At 43.4% G+C, this 18444-nt stretch overlaps 2 protein-coding genes across 13 annotated transcripts in view; one reads left to right on the forward strand and one right to left on the reverse strand.

Annotated features, from left to right (window-relative positions):
* Positions 1 to 11461, forward strand: part of SERGEF (secretion regulating guanine nucleotide exchange factor) — a 142357-nt gene extending 130896 nt beyond the window's left edge. For 7 of the 9 annotated variants that reach the window (XM_072039269.1, XM_072039271.1, XM_072039281.1 and 4 more), the window contains one exon: positions 9403 to 11461. In XM_072039269.1, the coding sequence (XP_071895370.1) occupies positions 9403 to 9569 (167 nt within the window). In that variant the 3' untranslated portion in view covers positions 9570 to 11461. The remainder of the gene's footprint in view (positions 1 to 9402) is intronic. The other 2 variants (XR_011809847.1, XM_072039272.1) reach the window with 2 other exon arrangements.
* Positions 3470 to 18444, reverse strand: part of KCNC1 (potassium voltage-gated channel subfamily C member 1) — a 118590-nt gene continuing 103615 nt past the window's right edge. For 2 of the 4 annotated variants that reach the window (XM_072039268.1, XM_072039266.1), the window contains one exon: positions 3470 to 4003. In XM_072039268.1, coding sequence (XP_071895369.1) covers positions 3840 to 4003 — 164 coding nt within the window. In that variant the 3' untranslated portion in view covers positions 3470 to 3839. Of the gene's footprint in view, positions 4100 to 18444 lie in introns of all 4 variants that reach the window. The other 2 variants (XM_072039267.1, XM_027459400.3) reach the window with 2 other exon arrangements.

The raw sequence follows: 18444 nt of genomic DNA on the forward strand, positions 1-18444 counted from the left end.
ATGTTCCCTCTGTTCAAGGAGCAGCTCCCAGTTCAGAATCTGTGTGTCCCTTACAGTGATGGAGGCAAAGCAGGGAGGTGTCCCCAAAACATACCTTGAACCAGCTGCAGGTACGAGATGTTGTTTGCCTTTCTGAACCAGGACATCCCAAGTGGTGCTACTTGTATGTGGCATCCCAAATTGTGCTGCCGTTTCTTTCCTGTCTTGCTCGCTTCTAGGGAAAGCTAGGCAGGAGTGGTGTGAAGAGGAGACAGACGGACTTTGGAGTCGCAGTGAAGGCCGAAGGCAGTGCTGCAAGGAGAAATGTGGAGAAGCTGTGCTGCAGCAGGTTTGCTCCCCACCTAGGTGGCCCTGGGTCACAAGAGGTGTGCTTACACACCCTGTGTGTTCTGGTCTAGCTCGGGGCTAGACTCTCTTTAGCCCTGTGTGTTGCTTTGAAATGCTTTTTGCCAACTCAGAATTGAAGCTCAACTTTTTAATTTTTATTTCTTCGCAATAGGAATAATCAGTTTGAAGTTATATAATGCAGTGGATAAAAGTGAAGGGAATTACAGTGAGATTTATCCATGCAGAATATAAAAAGGTGAAAGTTGGTAAGCTGTGCCTTACATCTTGCCCAAAATCCCTGTTCTGCACCAGAAAAACAAGTATGGCAAAATCGGTGTTTATGTAATTCAACCAGTCTTTGATGGTTTGCTACCATCAAATGGGTGTTGATGGTAGAACTCTTCCTTGGCTTCATATCAGCAAGCGATTCCTCTAGCCTTCACTCAGCAGTTGTATGTGGTTTTGAACTGATGTTTGGAGAAACAGATCCAATCCTACCCTCTGGGCGCTTTTGTTTTTGAAGCTGTCTGCTTTGATTCTCTTCCTGAATGTTTTTAATCCTTATGTATGGTACAGCACTTATTTTTTTCTACCATACCTGACATAGCCGATTCTCCAACTATTTTTACATCCAGTATTGACCATTTGCTTAGTTTTTACAGAATGCTTACTTAAATATCAAGTACTGCTTTAAAAGTACAGCTTAAAAAAAACAGAGCTTGTATTCCTAGAGTTCTGGTCTTCCTGGCTATTGGTTACCTGGGAAATGAAAGAGAACTGCATGTCTCCTCTGATAAACATCATCTGTCTCATTAATCTGCATCACCTGCTTGACTGAATGTTGTGGCTGAAGTCTCCAGTCTTATGCTCATTTTTAAGAAATGGGAAGAGCTGGAACACTCGGGTTCTGCTTTACAGTAGACCCCAAAACCCTTTCTGAAATCAGAGAAATGGCTAAGCCATGTAGATGACATTGAGGCTGTAGTTTGTGGTGGTGTTGCTTGGCATGTTTATCCAAAAAAAAATTTTTTTTCCTTCAGTATTCAGCTACTGTTTTACTTGGAATTGAAAGTTAACACAAGCTCAGCTCTGCAGAGCCAATTTCAGGTAAAAACCTTGCGTTTCATCTGCCACTTTGAACAAACATGACTTGCTTTTGGTACACACACTTGAAGTAAATCTCTTTAAGGTCTGTGAAGTCTGAATCATGGGATTTTTTTTTATTTTTTTTACTCACTTTCATCTTCTTTCATAGCTCAGTCAAGTCACTCTCTGTTTCCTTCTTTGAAAAGGATGCTGCTAGTTCACAGAACTATGCTGCGTGAGGGGAATGATGGTTTTAAGCTCCAGCACTGTTAACATGGGAATGTTACTAAATCATTTACTTCTTGCTCTCTCTATAGGTGCTCAGATGACCCAGCCACTGTTGTGTCTGAGTAGATTTTTAGTTATCCTGTTTAGACCCCCAACACAGTGGCTAGTTTGAGAATCCCTATAAGAATAGGCACACAAACAGAGACAGACGAGGCACGTGGTCCATAGGGGGTTTATTAGATGTGCACTTGCACTACAGTACAGTGTGGTATAGGCACATTTGAACCAGATACAAGTAGGCGAAATCAAGAACAACAGCTGCAGCATGGAGGAAATGTAATCTGAAAATCCTGCCCAGAAAGGAGGGTAAAGCAGTTCATCCTGAATTCCCTTTTTCTCCAGCTATGTTATAGCTTGCATTGAGCTCTGTATTTTAAAGCTCTTTTGTACACACATACTTCAGTGCTGTCAGTTAAAACTGCAAAGTGACTCTTGCAGGGGAACCGGGATCTGAGCCGCTGTGCTATGCTAACATTACAGCTTGAAACGTCATCAAAGTAAGGCATCCTAATAACTTCACTGCTGAGTTGCAACTACTGCCTGCTAGGAGACAAGGTTTGTGGAGCTCTGAGAAAATCTGCTGGTTCAATCAATAAGAAGGGAACTGAGCAACTCAGTGAGCGCTTGTTTCCTTGTCTTTTCTCTTTGCATTTCTAACGCTTTAGCTAATGACCTGGACTTCGCCTCAGATTACTTGTTAAGCATGGAAAAAAAGCCCTCACTTGTTCAATATCGACAAGCAGATTTTTAAAATTTCACTCAACAGCAGCGTGCGTTCATACCACGTATCGTGAAACTTGACCAAAATGCAGCCTTGCAACTGATGAAGGAAAGTGAAAGGGGGAACATCCAAACTAAAGCCCATTTAAGCATAAAGCTATTTTACAGAAGATACCCATATGGAAGGAGCACGCATTTCACTTCTTGGTTCTGAGTTACAGATAATTGTGTTCTACAGGAAAGAACATCTTCAGAAACAAATCCCAGAACAAAACACTCGCTTTTGCTCAGTGGAAACAGCCCTTCAGGGGAAGAGAATAGCAGTCAGACAAGAAGAAATCGTAGGTAAATGTGACCATATCGAATATCTGTTTACCTTTTATTGTATCCTAAGTATTTTTTATAAGCTGCCAAAGACTGACAGCCATATATAGCCTGGTATACATTGTCACCTTAAATCTGTATACTTGTAAATAGACCAGCGTACGGTACAACGAGTTGCTTTATAAAACCCATGAAGTGCCAAAGCATTTTCAAAATATTCTGTTCCTACCTAGCTATTCTTTCTTGAAGAGAAGATTTCTGAGAGATCCCAGTGCGATCTCATTTCTGGTTTCAACCAACAAAGTAGAAGGAAGCACCATTTGACCTGCATGCTGCTGCCCATCTTGCCGTCTGTAACTTCTGCCCCGCGATGTCCGTGGTGTGTGCAGTGAGCTTCATGTAGCTGTACTGCAGTCGGAGGAGTTGCCCATTCTCACATCTGCATCCATCTCTGCACTCGTCTGTCGCTTTTCCTAGTGGGGTGCTGAAGATTGCCTTCAATTCTGGGTCTTGGATGTAATGTTCCAGGTCAGAATGAATTGTAGCTGTCCCCTCCTTTTCTTTGTATAATCATTTATTTCAGTTGAAAGCATGTCTAAGCTTGACACAGTAATGCTTTATACCCAGCACACATGGGTGCAAATGGCCATGGCTCTGGACAGTCTCAAGGGACACCAAAATGACTCTCACCCCCTCCTAGGTGTCGGAATATTGCTTTGGCCATTTGAATTCCCATGGACAACCTCTTACTAAGCACTTAGTAAAAGGTATTTTCTATCTATTCTCCTTCACGTCATGTAGAAATGGTCACAGGACTCCTGTCCCTGTCTCTGCGACAAGACCGTGACTGTCTAGTTGTGGTCACACAGAGTGAGAGCACTGACACGTTTCGTGCCTGTCATTTGGAGAGGCAGGGGTGTAAGCTGTGCGAATGAGTGTCACTTTCTGCCATGCCTGGTACTCTGATGAAGCAGGTTAACATTCAGAGCCTTAAGACCCATTCAGAGCCTTAAGACAAAATTCTCCACTGACAAATTTGTCAGGTGTTCTCGTCCTGTATTTCAGAAGGCAAAATTTCAAGATTTTCTTGTCTTCTACAGGTGTAAAAAGCAAGCATCTTTAATGCTTATTCCTCTCTGCACTGCAGCTGCTTCATGCATGATATAATCCTCACGTATTGTCAGGGGTCCAGCTACATTCAGTCTTGCGCAAAGTCGTGAGCCCATATTTTGTTCAGTGCTGAGCTGAAGGTGCTTTCCTGCTGGGAGGAATTGAAACGTTTGAGTAACACCAAAAGGCAAACCCTGTGCAGCACCCGTGAGCCTTAGTCATAAGAAGTACCACTGGTGTTTGCCTGTGAAAGCAGAAATGTCAACAGTTAATACTTGCAGTAGACTTCTCCTTGCTACCTACATGCAGCCAAGCAAACCTCTCTCTTGTACAGAATTTAGTATGTTTTTGTGTATTTCTGCAGGTTTTTCTCTTCAAAATGGCAATGTATAACTGAGAAAGAAAAAACAAAATGTGTCATGAGCTAGCACTGAGTAACCTAAACCATGGCTTGTCCGAAAGAATGTGGAACGATTTTGTTAAATAGCTGCCTGTTAATTTGTGGGGTGAGCCATTCAGCTCCTGCTTTGATTTGCCCTGTGAGAATAGAATGAAATCTCCACTCGTATTTGATATTAGATGACAAGATGGCACTACCTCTAGTGAATGGGCTGAAATATTTGTCTGGTGCTTAAAACACTGCATAGGAAAATGTACCACATTCCTGTGAGAATACAAATGCTTTTTTTGGTAAGTGCTGTTCTGACCATACCTTTCCCTATTTGTCTGCAGGGCTAGTTTCTTTCTCTTTCCCTCCGTTACTGTGCATCGTGGCCCTTCCCCACATACCGTTTTCAGGCTGTCAGATGTGCTATGCTGCCCTTCATGGCATGCTCAGAAACTGTTATAGACATGGTTCCCACATTGTAACTCTCAGCTATTTATCTGGTCTGAAAATGAGGATGGAAAAGGTAAGTTATGCCCAGTAATGCTCTTGCTTCTTTGCTGTTCGTGGGATAGAGACTGATATTGAAGGAGAAACAAGAAATTGGGCTTTCCCAAGTGAAATTAATTTCCAAGTAGGTGTGTAGCCTTATAGCTCCATTTTATGGTACTCCACATCGCAGTGTGGCTCCCTGAGCATGCTCAAGCTGATTTTCTGACTCTTCCCAGTAGCTGGCTGTATATAATATACAGTGAGAGATTTTGTCGGCTGGCCTGGAGGCCCTGACCCAGCGTGAAGGCCCTGCTCTGTTACACGTGTACAGGTATAGGCAGAGGGAAGCTCCTAGTAACACGGCAGTGCTTCTGCTGTAAAAAATAATGAATGCAAGGTGTTAGTTCAGGGCACCAAGCCAGAGAAGCCCCTGTCATGCTGGCTTCATGCATTTGTTGTGAGGAGCTGTTGGAAGGCCACGGGCAGTCGTCCTCCTTTAGGTACCAGGAGGAAAACCAGACACAGGACCAGAAGGCAGCTGATATTCACTGGGCTAAAAGCCCTGGCAGCATGGGGAAGGGGAAGGAGTGAGTGGTGCTGTGGCGCCAGTGTTTGGGGAGAGCTGGTCCTGCTGCCCCACTGGGGTGAGGACCGGGTGTGGGCTGGAGGCTGGCTCTGAACTCAGCGAGCCTGCAGCATCGTGGCTTCGTACTTGCTCTCACAAAACCTATGTTCTTCACCTGCACATTGAGCTAGCGCCGCAATGCCTGTGCGTTTCTTCTAAGGCATTGTGGGGTCTGTGTGTGGCTCTGAAGGCCGTGGGCCTGGGCAGCTCCAGCAGCAGCTGGAGGGGCTGCCTGAGTGCAAGGCAGCTCGCTCCGTGGAAACGTGGCCAGCAGTGTGGCTCCGTGATGCCGCTGGCACTGCACAGGTCTCTTCACTGGTTTCTACTTCTGCTGCTCAGCAGCGTCTGCTGTCTTGGGATTGTGTCTTGTATTCCGCCCACCAAAGGCGGCTTTTAGACTCAGCAGAATATTTTGGCTGTCCTTCCAGTTGCTGATATGTTTCTGTGCTTTTGTGTGGAAAGAATGGGGATTAACTCTGTCTCTTACATTGTAAAACTGCAAGTTGTTTCGACTTATGACAGAATTGTTGCTAACAAAAATGCAAAAGTAATATATTATTTCTTTTACTTCATACTATACCATCACTTCCCAGGTGTTCTGAAAACATAGGAAGACTTCACTTGTGTTTTACAACCTTTGTGGGCAGATGTAGTCTAAACCTTTTGCATATTGTTATGTTACGCCTTGTAAGGCTTGAAGCCTTTCCAAATAGCCAAAAGACACCTGAATTTTGTTCCAGGTTCTGCCCTGATTCTGTTTCAAGTTGACTTGCTCTGAGCAAATTGCCAGTCTCTCGATGACTGTAACTTTATCTGTAACCATCTGAAAAGTAGCACTAATTTAAAATTAAAAGAATAATAATATCGAGGTATTGGAGTATTGCTGAGAGCACAAAGCCTGTGCAATAGAGCTGGACTAAAATGCTTTAATGAATCCTTAATACGCAAAGCTGTCTGCTGAATAGCTTGTCTTCAAGATACTTGGGTTGCCTTCAAAGCCAGCTTCTGTCTGTGTGTGTGGTTGGGAGAACAGGAGCAGAAGGAGGAGATAAGCTTTTAAGGATTTCAGTGATTAGTCTCCAGGGCACAATGGCTTAGAAGCAGACTGCAGCCCGAAACTAGGCTGCAGTGATGTTTGGAGCTTCCTGGTTTCCACCAGGTTTTCCTAACTGTAGCGAAGTTGCTTGCCTGCTAGGTGGCTGAAGTGGTGCAGTGAATCTCACCCAAAGCATCTCATTTGTCAACATCCCTTTTTCCTATCTGAAGAACAGAGTGCGCAGCAGTGAGGAAAACTGCAAGACCCCTGCTTCCCCAGAACCCCCTCCTCTCTCCAATATGTAGCAGCTTTACTGTACCAGAAGTATTTTCTCCAGTTTGATCAAGTCATGGATTGTGGCTGTCACTGTAGTTAGCCTGAGAAAAGCCCAGGTAATGCCTGTGCCCAGAGGGAAGGCAGTAACCCTTTATTGGTTTTGTGACCCAAACTGGCAAATTAAGGGCTTTTCTGCTCCCACTTTGTGTGTATTTCTTGTTCAGGGGAAAAGCCTGTTTAGTCTCACTGCAGGCTGTTCCTTAATGAAGGCCTTCCCTGAACTCACCTTTCCTTAACTCATTTTTCCCACTCCCTGCCAGCCCTCCTGCAAGTCCCAGTGATGCCGGTACAAAAACCAGACTCTGCGTCTTTTCCGCCAGTTCTCTTTTCTCTGACAGAAATCAAGCACCTGCCCTTTTTGTGCCCAAACCTTGCTCAAAATGTACTGCAGGCAGGTGTGGTATTGCACACCTATTCTGGCCACAGTAACTCTGCCTTTTAGCTTTCTAGACATAGGACTTGTTGCTGAGGATCATCACTGGGACCCGCTGTTCTGCGTCGGTCAGCTCCCGTCAGACCTCCAGATTTCTGCCTTGCACTCCGTATGCATGTGGCCTTTTGCTTAAGGCTATTTGTGAACCCAAGGTACTCTGTATGTGTAGGTTTTTGTCTGCTTTCCCTCGGCCCGTTTCAGTAAACATGAAGCTCACTGGAGCCACGTACAAAAATTTTTATGTGCTTGGAGAACTGTGGGCTGGAAAAGGCTTGGTGCTTATTTTAGGGCAGGTATTCTTGTATGCGGGTTTCCTAGCTTGTGAATTTTGCTGAGTTTTTTTCAAAAGATGTTTGACTAGGTCTACTTATTACTTGGAGAGGCGTTAATACGTCATTGAGCAGTTTGTGATTCAAGGTGAACAAAATCTTTCTCATTTCCTCTCTCTTGTCCTAGTGGGCTAGGATGAAAATAAATAAATCCTTCAGTCAGATGTAGTGAATCCCCATACAAACACATCAGCTCATTGCGTTTGGTCATTGCACTAATTGCTAAGTGCTTGGCCACAAAAAGCTTTCCATTGTCATCTCATTAACATAAGAGCATGTTATATTTCCTTTTCATTAAACTTGGAGGTTTTTCCCTTTGAAGTAGGCTTACACTGCAGGATCCACAAATTAACATATTAATAACTGTGCAAAAGAATGCCTTTTCTTAGGTGCAGGTGTTTTTTTGTGGTTGAATTTTTCCCTGAATAATTGTTCCACGATGCGTCTTGAGTCTCTTGGTTTGTGATACCTTTTTCTTGCTTGTTAAAGAGGACAAAAATATTCTTAACTGGAGCCTTACTAAAAAAAAAAAAAGAAAAAAAAAAGGAAGCTGTAACAGTGGGCTTGGCCAGGGGCAAATGCATTGCGCAGCCCTTGCTTGTATATAGTATCACCCTTATTATTATTTTCCCTTCCTTTCCTGTCCTGTGAATTTGTTTTTATCTCAACACATCAGCTTCACCTCTTTGTCTTGATTCTCTCCCTATCCAACTGGGCAGGAGCGAGTGAAGGGCTGTGTGATGCTTCGCTGTCTGCCGGGTTAAACCACACAAAAGCTCGTTTTAGTAACATTTACACCTAATTATAGAAGAAGAGAACTTTAACATAGTAATATATAAAGAAAGCAGATGAGAATGAAATGTACTGAGTTTGCAGGAGAGAGAGATGATCCTGCTATCTTTGGAATAATCGGTTTCTGAATTAGAATTATGATTGGGGTTGCAATGGTGAATGTTGCCTTTTTTCTTCTCGTTGTTTGTACTCTGGAGTGGTGCTTCATGCTGTTTAATACCTGCTGCGTTTCAAAAATAACAGTGGCATCGGAAACACGATGCTGTTGCAGGGTGGCTTTCTTTTTCATTACAGGAATTCACAGGCGCAGGCTGCGACAGCCAAATAAAGACAGGAAAATAGGGAAGAAATATCTCTTGTTCAGAATAAGGGGGGGAGGGGGCGTTATGTATCTCTTCTTATGCCGGCAATTTATAGAACACGATTTACATATTCTGCTTTAAGAAAGAGTACTGTAGGGTAATAATAACGCACGGATCATGATTTGGGATGTAAAAGTAGATTTTACAAAAATAAGTGACAGTGAAGGAAAATAAGGGTAATAAAAGCAGTGAAATAATGCCGAAGCAAGCAGAAGAGGTGTGATGATTAAGAGTAAGGCATGCTGGAGATCTGTATTTAAAGGAGAAAAATTAGGCTTCATTCCTACTTCTTTGAAAGCAGGAATGAGCTTTGTTTGGCAGCCTGGCAGCTTTGTGTGTTTCCCAGTCCTCCAGACGGTGCTGCATGAACTGATTACAATGGCACTAGGCTCAGTTCGTGCTGCTAAGTTTTGCTTACTGAGGTGAACCTGAAAGATGAGGATCCCACATCATTTCGGGAAAGGTTTAAAGTGCCTTTAAAAGAGACCTTCCTATGGGCACAGAACAAGATATTTGCTGAGCAATTTTCAGATGTCTTTATTATTTTAATCTCTCTTACGTTGTTAATGATATGAAACAAGGTAGGCAATAGCTCATTCTGTTTTTTTAAGTTTTCAAGAGAACCTGAATGTTTTTCCCCCCTTAGCAGGATTTATTAGAACCACATTAGAATATGACTTGACCAATCTGCTTCCCAAACTAGTTGACGCTGTTGTGTTTGCTGCCTTTATTCAGTGTTGTGCATCCTCTCTTTCAGGTGACACTTGTTTCTCCTGGGGATGGAACGAACACGGGATGTGTGGAGATGGCACAGAAGCAAACGTCCAGGTCCCAAAGCCAGTCAAAGCTCTCGGTTTTGCAAAACAGATCTTAATTGGATGTGGGGCAGGACACTCCATGGCTCTTTGTCAAACTTCACATTAGACTCAGCACACCAGAAATGAGCATCGTGGATGTGGATGGACATCTTTGTATTGCAGAGCTCAGTGTTGCTGCGGGAAGATTGCCTGTGATCAACACAGCAGCTGGAAAGTGCCAAAGTTTGTTCTGAAACTAAAAAGAACGAGTATGCATATAGAAGAGTATTAGAAAAAAATGAACAATTATTTTTTAAATTATTTCATGGGTTCTTTACGCATGTACTGACTTTCTTATCTGCAGGTAGAGTGACAAACATTTTGTCTTGATGCAATATAATTGAAGAAAGAATGAATTCTTGTTCTTTTGAGAAGTCTGCGAGGAGAAAGCTGACTGTCTAATCACTTATTATTAGTGTAAAAATCCAGCCTGAGGATATTATTTTATCTGCTTGTTACAATGAGCATATGTTGCACCTGCCAGCATCTGCTGGAGTTGAGATCCTGGCATCTTAGAAAATCCAGTTTGCATCACAGAGGAGTGCCAGTGAACATAAGTAGATGCATACACACATTTTAAACAGAAGATCAGAATTTAAAAAAAAAGAAAAAAAAAGAGAGAGAAAGAAAAAGATAATTTAGAAAGTAGGCTGGCAAAAAGGAGAAAATGAGGCCCTTCTGAAACAAGCTGCAGTTGATTAAACTGTGAAAGGAGCAGTGTTTCTGAGGAATTATCGTCTGTCCCAGACATCAATTTATTATAAGTTTGCAGGGATGCAGATCCACATGAATTATTATTGAATTGCAAAGCAAACCTAAAGTTTCTGAAGCTACTGCTAGGGAAGAAAATTTTCTAAGAGCTCTTGGAAACAACAGGAGAGTTCTTGTTGAAGAGCATAAGTCAGTTGTAGCTGTTGAGGACAGTTTGATCCAAGATAGCTCACGTGTTTCCAGCTGCATTTGAATAGGAAGACTGCAATCTAAAAACAAAGTTTTTACAAGTTCTCCAGCTTATAAGACAGCAGTGTCGGGTTGGTTCTCACATCTGCTTGGCAGCCCAGCTGAGTTACTGATCAGAGCATGCCCACAGGAATAGTTCCAGGTGAGTGCTTGGTAGAGAACATAGGTCCAGCACTGATTTTGGTGGCAAAAATGGAGAAGTGCAAATTGCCTTCTGATATCATTAACTGCCTTTGAAGCTATTTATAAAACCGTTTTTCACACGTACGGTGGATGCCATTAAAGGGCTGTTAGAAAATAGGACAGGAAAACTTTCTAATGATATAACAGTTAACTCATAAGGGGGAGGGAATTAAGGTCAGAGTATGAGCTGTGTGGCTTTCTCTCCTTGGTTGGCAGCAACTGTAGTTCATAGATAATTTTCAGATGTGTTTTCTTTTTCTATTCAATGGAGAATAAATTTGTAGTATGAAGCTGCTTATAAAAGCATTACAGATACTGGCAGAAACTGTAAGGATAGTAGAATGGGCCTTCTGCAAAAGGTGTGAAATTGAGTCTTCTGTTGTTTTTTTTTTTTTGATCTGTGTTGGTTGTGGTTCTTCATGGTAATATACTGTTCCAGGCTACCTCTGACATGTTTTACTTATCTGACTAAGCTGCTGTTTGCTGACTCCTCAATACTATTTTCTGCATACAGCATCCTCTCTGTTACATGCACTGACCACTTTCTCCTGCCTTTTTGTCAGTCCTTTTTTGCTGTTTTATCTGAGGGTTCTATTTCTGTTTTCCTGAGATCTGTGTACTGGTAAATATTATCTCGTTTCAGTAGTCATACCCTCTGAACGATTTTGCTCCTTGATTAATGACAGCTGGTATGTGACCCATAGGACCTGGGGTTATGGTGTTGAGAGTGCTTTGGTTGTGTATGCTGTCGCTGCAGTTCCATTCAGAGGAATCCAACAAATTATATAACAAATAAATGTCACTACTTTATTTGAATTGTTGGTCACTTTTTCACATCTGTAAGATAAACATGCCTTTGGAAATGTGAAGAATGATTTGGGGTTTTAAAGAATGAGAGTCCTTTGGTTTGTTTCTGGTCCTGTTCTTGAGTTTCATATTGCCTGTATTCTTCATCGTTTGAAAGGGGGGGGGGGGGGACTGCTTTCTTTTTCCCCCCCCTTCTTTGTCTTGCCTATATAGATTGAAAACATCGGGAAGTAATAACTTGTCTTGAGAGCTTGAATTACTACATGCTTTACAGTTGGTCAGGACCTCTAGATGCTGCTGTAGCATGAAGAGTGAATAATAATTCATTGTAGGTGGTACATGGTTGAATGTAAAAACAAAACCACCACCACAACGACAGCAAAAACCACACCGAGTTGTTGCTCATTCACTCGGAAATGAATGCCCTGTTCTGTATGTCAGTATGCTTTGTTTACAGAATAAAATGTTGTACAAAATGAACGGAGGCTTTCTGCTCTGAGGAAGGGAGCACACAGTGAAAAGCTCTCAGTCAAGCGAAGAAACCCTCTGCGTTGCTGGCGTACGGAGCTTAGTAAGTGTTGCTTGTAGGTGTCCTGATGGAGAAGGTCAGTCTCTGCAAGGCAAAATGCAGAGCCAGCATGCTATGCTAATGCTTCTGCACTGCAAAGACCAACTTGGATATGCGTGTCATCGCTTCTGAACAAAGGAAGCCTTTTTACGTAAGCCGGATGCATTCCGAAGCAAATAAACTGACAAGGTTTGTAACGTATATGTAACATAGAACAAGGTGAGCAAGTCTCTGTGCAGCTATTCCTGCCTCCCCTTCCGTTTTCTGAAAATAGGCAAACCTGCCAATGAGCCGACATGCTTGGGGGGACAAGGAGGGAAGGCGGATTTAGTATGGGAGCTTTGCTGGACAACAAGTTAGACTGTTAACACTCAGACCACTGAGCTTTCAGGCTGTGGGGGAGAAGAAAGCAGTTGTATATACATCTCTTGTTTGAAGTCACAGGAGATGTGCAGTTGTTACTCCTAGAACCACCAAGACGCTTGTGGGCCATTTTAAAGAATGCTGGGAGCAGGAAAGTGTTCTTTTACAGAAGTTTTTCTTTCCTGAAGTGAGAGAGGGAGTTAAGAGAATCGTAGTAGACAGGATGCTGACTAATGAATACCTAGATTATTGTATTAAAAATAGATGTTGCTCAATGTCTTTCCTTACTTGTGTGCAAAATAAGTCTTAAAAGTCTTAAAACAAGAAGTCCTGGGGCCCCTCACAAAGGATGGTTCCTGACAAAAACAGAGAACCTGTCTCAAGAACCGGCTGAGACCGACCCTGTGGTTTGGACAAGAGCCTTTGGACAAGGCAGGAGGTCAACTAGTGCTGATGAAGAAGAGTTATCAGCCTTCATCCCCACAACCCTGGTGACCACCACCAGGAGACATGGCAATGACTTCTTGGAACTGATTGTAAGATGAAGTGGGGATAGGTCATGCATCTCTAGAGGCGCATTGGGAAACTCCATACGTATGTAACTCTTTACTGCATATAACCAAGGTAAGTTGCCGCTTTGGGGTGCACAAACATACCTACTTCACAGTCTTACTGAGTGTGGGGTCCGTTTGCCACACATCAGAAGGATTGGTTTAGGCCACTTGTGAGTCACTTCTGATATTTGACTTGGTGTAGCTCCATGACGGAGTTGATGCTTTACTGCTTGGAATTCTGGACCCTGCGTTTGTGTAGCTGAGTCAGAAGACTGAAAGATGGGGATGGAAAACAGACCAAGGAGGTAAGTTTGAGTGTACAGGAGAAAGGTGACCGTGGAAAGACATTCAAATGAGTGGAGCACAAAGCCTGATGTAGTCAGCTGAAACAGGGAAGGAGCGTGGAAGGGGTAGGCAGATTAAAAACACAGGCCCTGAAGACTGAATAATCACACGGGGACAGCAGCATTGCGTTCCGCTGGTACCATGCGAGGGGAGTGAGGGACAAGGTGCTGTTGTTCTCCCTCTCCAATTGTTCATTAATAACATGAATTATTGACCTGCACTGGGTTTCCTTTCTCATTCATAGCACACCTTGAAATTTTCAGTTCTCTTCAGCTGGAACAGCAACATCTCTGTTCTCACCTTCCAGTCTCAGAAATCTGTAGCTCAACCCTGTGACCTAGTCCAGCATTTAATCAAATCCTTTCTACTTTTCCCTTACATTCTTTGAACTCTGAGTCAGCCCTTTGCTTGACTTATGCAAGATGTAAGTCATTTTGAGACTTGCACTTCCTTTTCCCTCATCAGAAATCAAGGTGCTGGCAGATCTTTGTCACTACAATTGTGGTCATGTTTTCACCGAAAAGTCCTCTCGGTTCTCTCAGCAATGTGTATATTTATTATGGCATGTGGCAAGCCTTATGCATTTTCTTTTAACTAGATATTTTCTTAAAACAAACAAACAAACAAAAAAAAAAACATCAAAAAACTTCAGATTTTTTACCCAGTTTTGGAGCTGTGCTAGTGGTATTCACTACCAGCTAATAGTTAAGAGCAGCTGAAAAGTCGGAAAAGGGAAGAAATACTTAAGACAAAAATATCAGACTTGCTTCCCAAAGGCTAGAAGTGGAGGCTTTCTGGTAAATGATCATCTCAGGCGGCTTTGATTGCACTTAAAAATGTGCTCAGTAGAAAACAGACTTAAACTATTTTGTTGAAAGCTGTAGCTTGCACAAAAAAATAATTGGAGACCAACTCTTGACATACCAACATCTTATTTTATTTGAAAAAAAAAAATATGAGGAAGTACATCCCTTGCTCTTTTTCTAATAGCTTTTGTGTTGTTCTTAATTCCTGATAAATGCTGACGTCTTGTTCTGGGATACAGTGATGATTGAATAGTCTTGACTTGAAGTGGCCCAAAAAAGTAACTGTAAAGGGAGGTGTGTTTTCCATATGCTCTTCTCAAGCTGGAGAAACTGCATGTGTAAAGCTGCCGCTGTTGTTTTGTAACCCATTTAGAGTCAGATCTTGAAGTAAGGGACATTTCCAGTTGTTTGCACATTTCATTCACAGATTGACCCATCAGTTGTCTTCACATTCAGTAGTTCTTAAAGCAGAGGCAGTTTTTACTCAGTAATGCCTCTCTGCAGCCTGGAAAGAGGATATGGAACTGCAAATACTAAGCAATTAAATGGTCTCTGCGTGTTTGAATCATGACCTGGATGAACTGTGTGCTGTGTTGTGGGAGAGTGAGGAAGCACACGTTGGCAGAGTGCTGGGAGAAAACATTTTTCAGCTTGATTGGAAGCAAGAGCAACGAAGTAATTCTTCCTGAATAAAAGCTGGCCATGGAGATGAGAAAACTCAGGTGACGTTTATTTTGCTAAACTTCCTCAGGCATTTTTATTTTGTGACATGCCAGATTTCAGTTCATTCTCAGACTGTTCATTCTTTACAGAACGGACAAGCCTAAGTTAAATTCCTTTGCTGGCAAGCCTTTGAATTAATTTTAATCTTTCTCCTGTGTTTCCAGACTGTTTTGTCTGTGGACCACCTTGTTATTCATATGCAACGCAGTCTGTACGACTACAGCAATCTCTGATCATCATCATCCTTTAAGTGTATGTGAAGATGTTCTATAAAACTGTATTTTTGCATTTTAAAAGAAAAATATTCAGAAGCAGGGCCAAGAATTGGGAGATATTTCATGTTATGACTTTTTTTTTTCTGCAAATGATAAATGAGTTTAGCTTTTGTTTTGTTTTTACTGATTTCAATGCAAGAAGATGTACCTAAGTTAGGGCAGCAGAGGAGTTGCCAATCAGTAATGAAGATGCTCTGTCATTTTAACGGTGTGGGTGCTTAATCATTTTTCCATAATAAAGCTCTGCTTTAAAGTACAAAAGAAGAGGACTTCCTGTAAGGGCACTGTGCTCTGCAGACAGGGAGACGTGGTGTCTCTTACACAACAGAGAGGCACTTCCCTCCGCTCCTGCCTTGCTTCTCAGCACGTAGATCGTAACAACTCTTCCTACCTAAATACTGCTTCTTGTCTTTTGACCTCAGAACACTTTAAAAACGGGCTAGTCACAGAAACAGGAGGTGAGACACAAAAAATAGGCATGTCCTAACCAAGGTCATCCACCATGTGTACGGTAGAGCTAAGAATAAAATTCCCCATCCTCCAAGTCCCAGGCCAGGGCTCTGTGTTTTATGCCACCAGTCCTCGACGGTGTCAAGCAAGCCTCACTGCTGCTACTTCCATCTCTTGGTGCTTTCCTCATCCTCCCCACTGCCCCAGTGGCTGTTAACTCTTACACCCCCACCTGCTGCCTCCTCAGCCTGCCTCTGGCCTTGCCCTGCACCCTTCTTATCACCCAGCCCTCTCACTACTGCTGTGGTTCCCCTGGCCACCCCCTGCACTGCCAGCACCACCGCAGAGCACAACACCTGCCTGCTGGGGCTAGGGCTGTGTCTCCTGCTCGTGGTGCTGCTGCCGAAAGCCGAAGCCACTCGGGTTTGGGCACTGCACGGGTCCCTTCGCAACGCCCCTGCTAACCCAACGGCACCACCCTGCCTTTTGCTGGCTGAGCAATCTCACGGGTGCACTCCACGGGCGGTAGAGAAGCTGATGAAAGCCTACGAGAACCTGTTTTTAATTTTTTTAAGTGCTCGGGTGAATGCAGAGGGTTGAAAACCTGGCCTAGTCAGCCTGAGCCAGGGAGCGCGTGATCCACCGGGGTGGGTCAGGGTGCTTAGTTTTGAAATGTTTGCTCTGAGAGAGAAGCAAAGCAAGTCAAGAGATGCAGTTCTGGAGGTATTTTTGTACCCGAAGTTTAATTTGAATTCAGATACTGCTCTTGATCACAAATAAGCATTTATATTCCCATTAGAGAGAGAAATGTTGCACCTACAGTCCTAGATGAATGCAGAGGCTTCGGGGCTTCTGAACAGACAGGTATTTTACGCCCAAGCTCGAATATATGAGCGACTTAAAAATAACCTGCATAATTGAAGCCCATTTGCATGAAGTGAAGTTAGCTTGTGTGAGCCCAAGTTGCTTCCAGGATATATATGGAAAGCGGAGTGGTAGGCTGCTGTGTTTTGAACCTACAGAGAGGATGTGCAGAGTGGCAGCCTAATAGCTGCGCTTGGTTTTGCTTCAGGATCTTCCTAAGCGGCTCTGTGCTCAGTTTCCATGCGAACGTCCTTGCCTTAGCCCTGCTTGCTCTGCTCTGCACTTCAGACTGCTCGTTTGTCCCAGCAGCCATTTGTTTTGGTGATGTATTTTCTTCTTGGCTCTGAAACTTTAAGGAGAAAGAAGGCAATTAATGTGAAAAATCACTTTATCCAGATTAATGACTGCTGCGCTTGACTGTTATCACAGTGGTATTAGCTTGATCCTTTGCTGGAGGGAACAGAAAACGCTTCTCAGGTCTTTGCTGTCCGAAATGGCACTCGTGGAGACAGTTTCACACGCAGGGAGGCCCAGCAGAAGACAGGTACCTTGGCGCAGCCTGGGGCGTGCCATCAAGGTCAGCAAGCCAAACAACACTGCAACCGCCAGTGGCTTCACACAGAGCACCAGCACAAGGTGCCGTGGCTGGGAGTTGAGTTTCCAAAGGGGGAAACCTGGATGTTTGTTTCCAGCAGGAAACTGAGCTGCTGCACGTGCTCCTGCTCTTCCGAGGCAGGGCGGTCAGAAGCAGTTGGCATCGTTGCAAATGTGAGATCAGAAAATAGCCATGTGTGTATGGTTTTAATTCTTTTGTCAAAATGTGTGCCCTCTGTGATGGGAGCGGGCAGGTTTGAAGGAATTCGTGCTTTAAGAACAGCCCAGCAAACTGTCCTTATGCAAAGCAGCTGGGATGCTGCATACATTTCTCATAGGGTTCAGGGTCAGGGCTTGGTGCAGTAGCTCCTCCTGAAGCTCTCCAGTTGTCAGCCCTGCCTCTGTCATGCAATGGGGAGCTGTGGGGTCAGATGGACCTTAACCTGCAGAGCATCTCCTCGAGAACAGTGGATGGGAAGCACTGCTCTGCTTCTGAGGGGTTTATAGAAGTCACCTGAAGACACAGTTACCTCGAATCGGGAAAAGCTGAGGAGCACCGGAATGAAAATGGGGCTGGTAGATGTGGGAGTGCAAAAAGTAGAACAGAATGACAATTGCCTTAGGCCGTGTGTACCCAACCTGTTAATTATAGCGAAGGCTCATATATATGCAAAGCGCTGCAGAAGGGGAAGACCTATGTGGGATTTACAAGGCTGAATCATTAGTGTTCCTTATTATGGTAATGGGGAATTTGAGCAGCCTTCACACTGGGCCCCTGAGTTACAGCGTTAAATAAAAAATGTGGCAAAGCTACTTGGGGATTCTTAATATGCTAAAAGAGGAAAGGTTGTTCAGTAGACAACTTTTGGATCCTGGATTAACCTGGATCTTGCCTCAGGAGGTAAGAAATTGCCCATTTATCGGCTGAGAATAACAGCGTAGAGACAGTAAACTAGTTCTCAGGAGAAAGGATAGGCGACTGGCATAGAAATCAAGTACATACTGCTAGATCAAGGACTACAAAGGAGCTTGCTAATTATGCTCAAGTTTAGATCATCAGCCTTTCTCCTGTTTGTAAAACACAGCTTGAGGTCTTCCTTCCTCAATTTCCTTTTCGAGTAGTTTTAGGAAGAGAAGGTCCATCTGCAGTTGGCTTTGGTTTTTGTTTTGTTTCTGTTGTTGCTGCTGTGTGTAATTTGGCACTTACCAGAGCTGTAAGTGTTTCTTCTTTGTGGTGTTGTTGGTTTGTTTGTTTTAATCTCTACTTCCTCCAGACCTTAGGGATGCTGTTCCATTACATTTTCTTTCTCATCAGCAGTCCCAGATGCCATAGCTTTTGCTTAGCAGGTTGCCAGCTCTTTTAAAGTGCTTCGCGTGAGGATAAAGGTGTATCCTTCCTTACAGAAAGTACTTCATTGAAATGCTGTTGACACATAGTTCATAGCTGTTA

The sequence above is a fragment of the Anas platyrhynchos genome, chromosome 5, assembly GCF_047663525.1.
Source record: "Anas platyrhynchos isolate ZD024472 breed Pekin duck chromosome 5, IASCAAS_PekinDuck_T2T, whole genome shotgun sequence".
Classification (NCBI taxonomy): domain Eukaryota; kingdom Metazoa; phylum Chordata; class Aves; order Anseriformes; family Anatidae; genus Anas; species Anas platyrhynchos.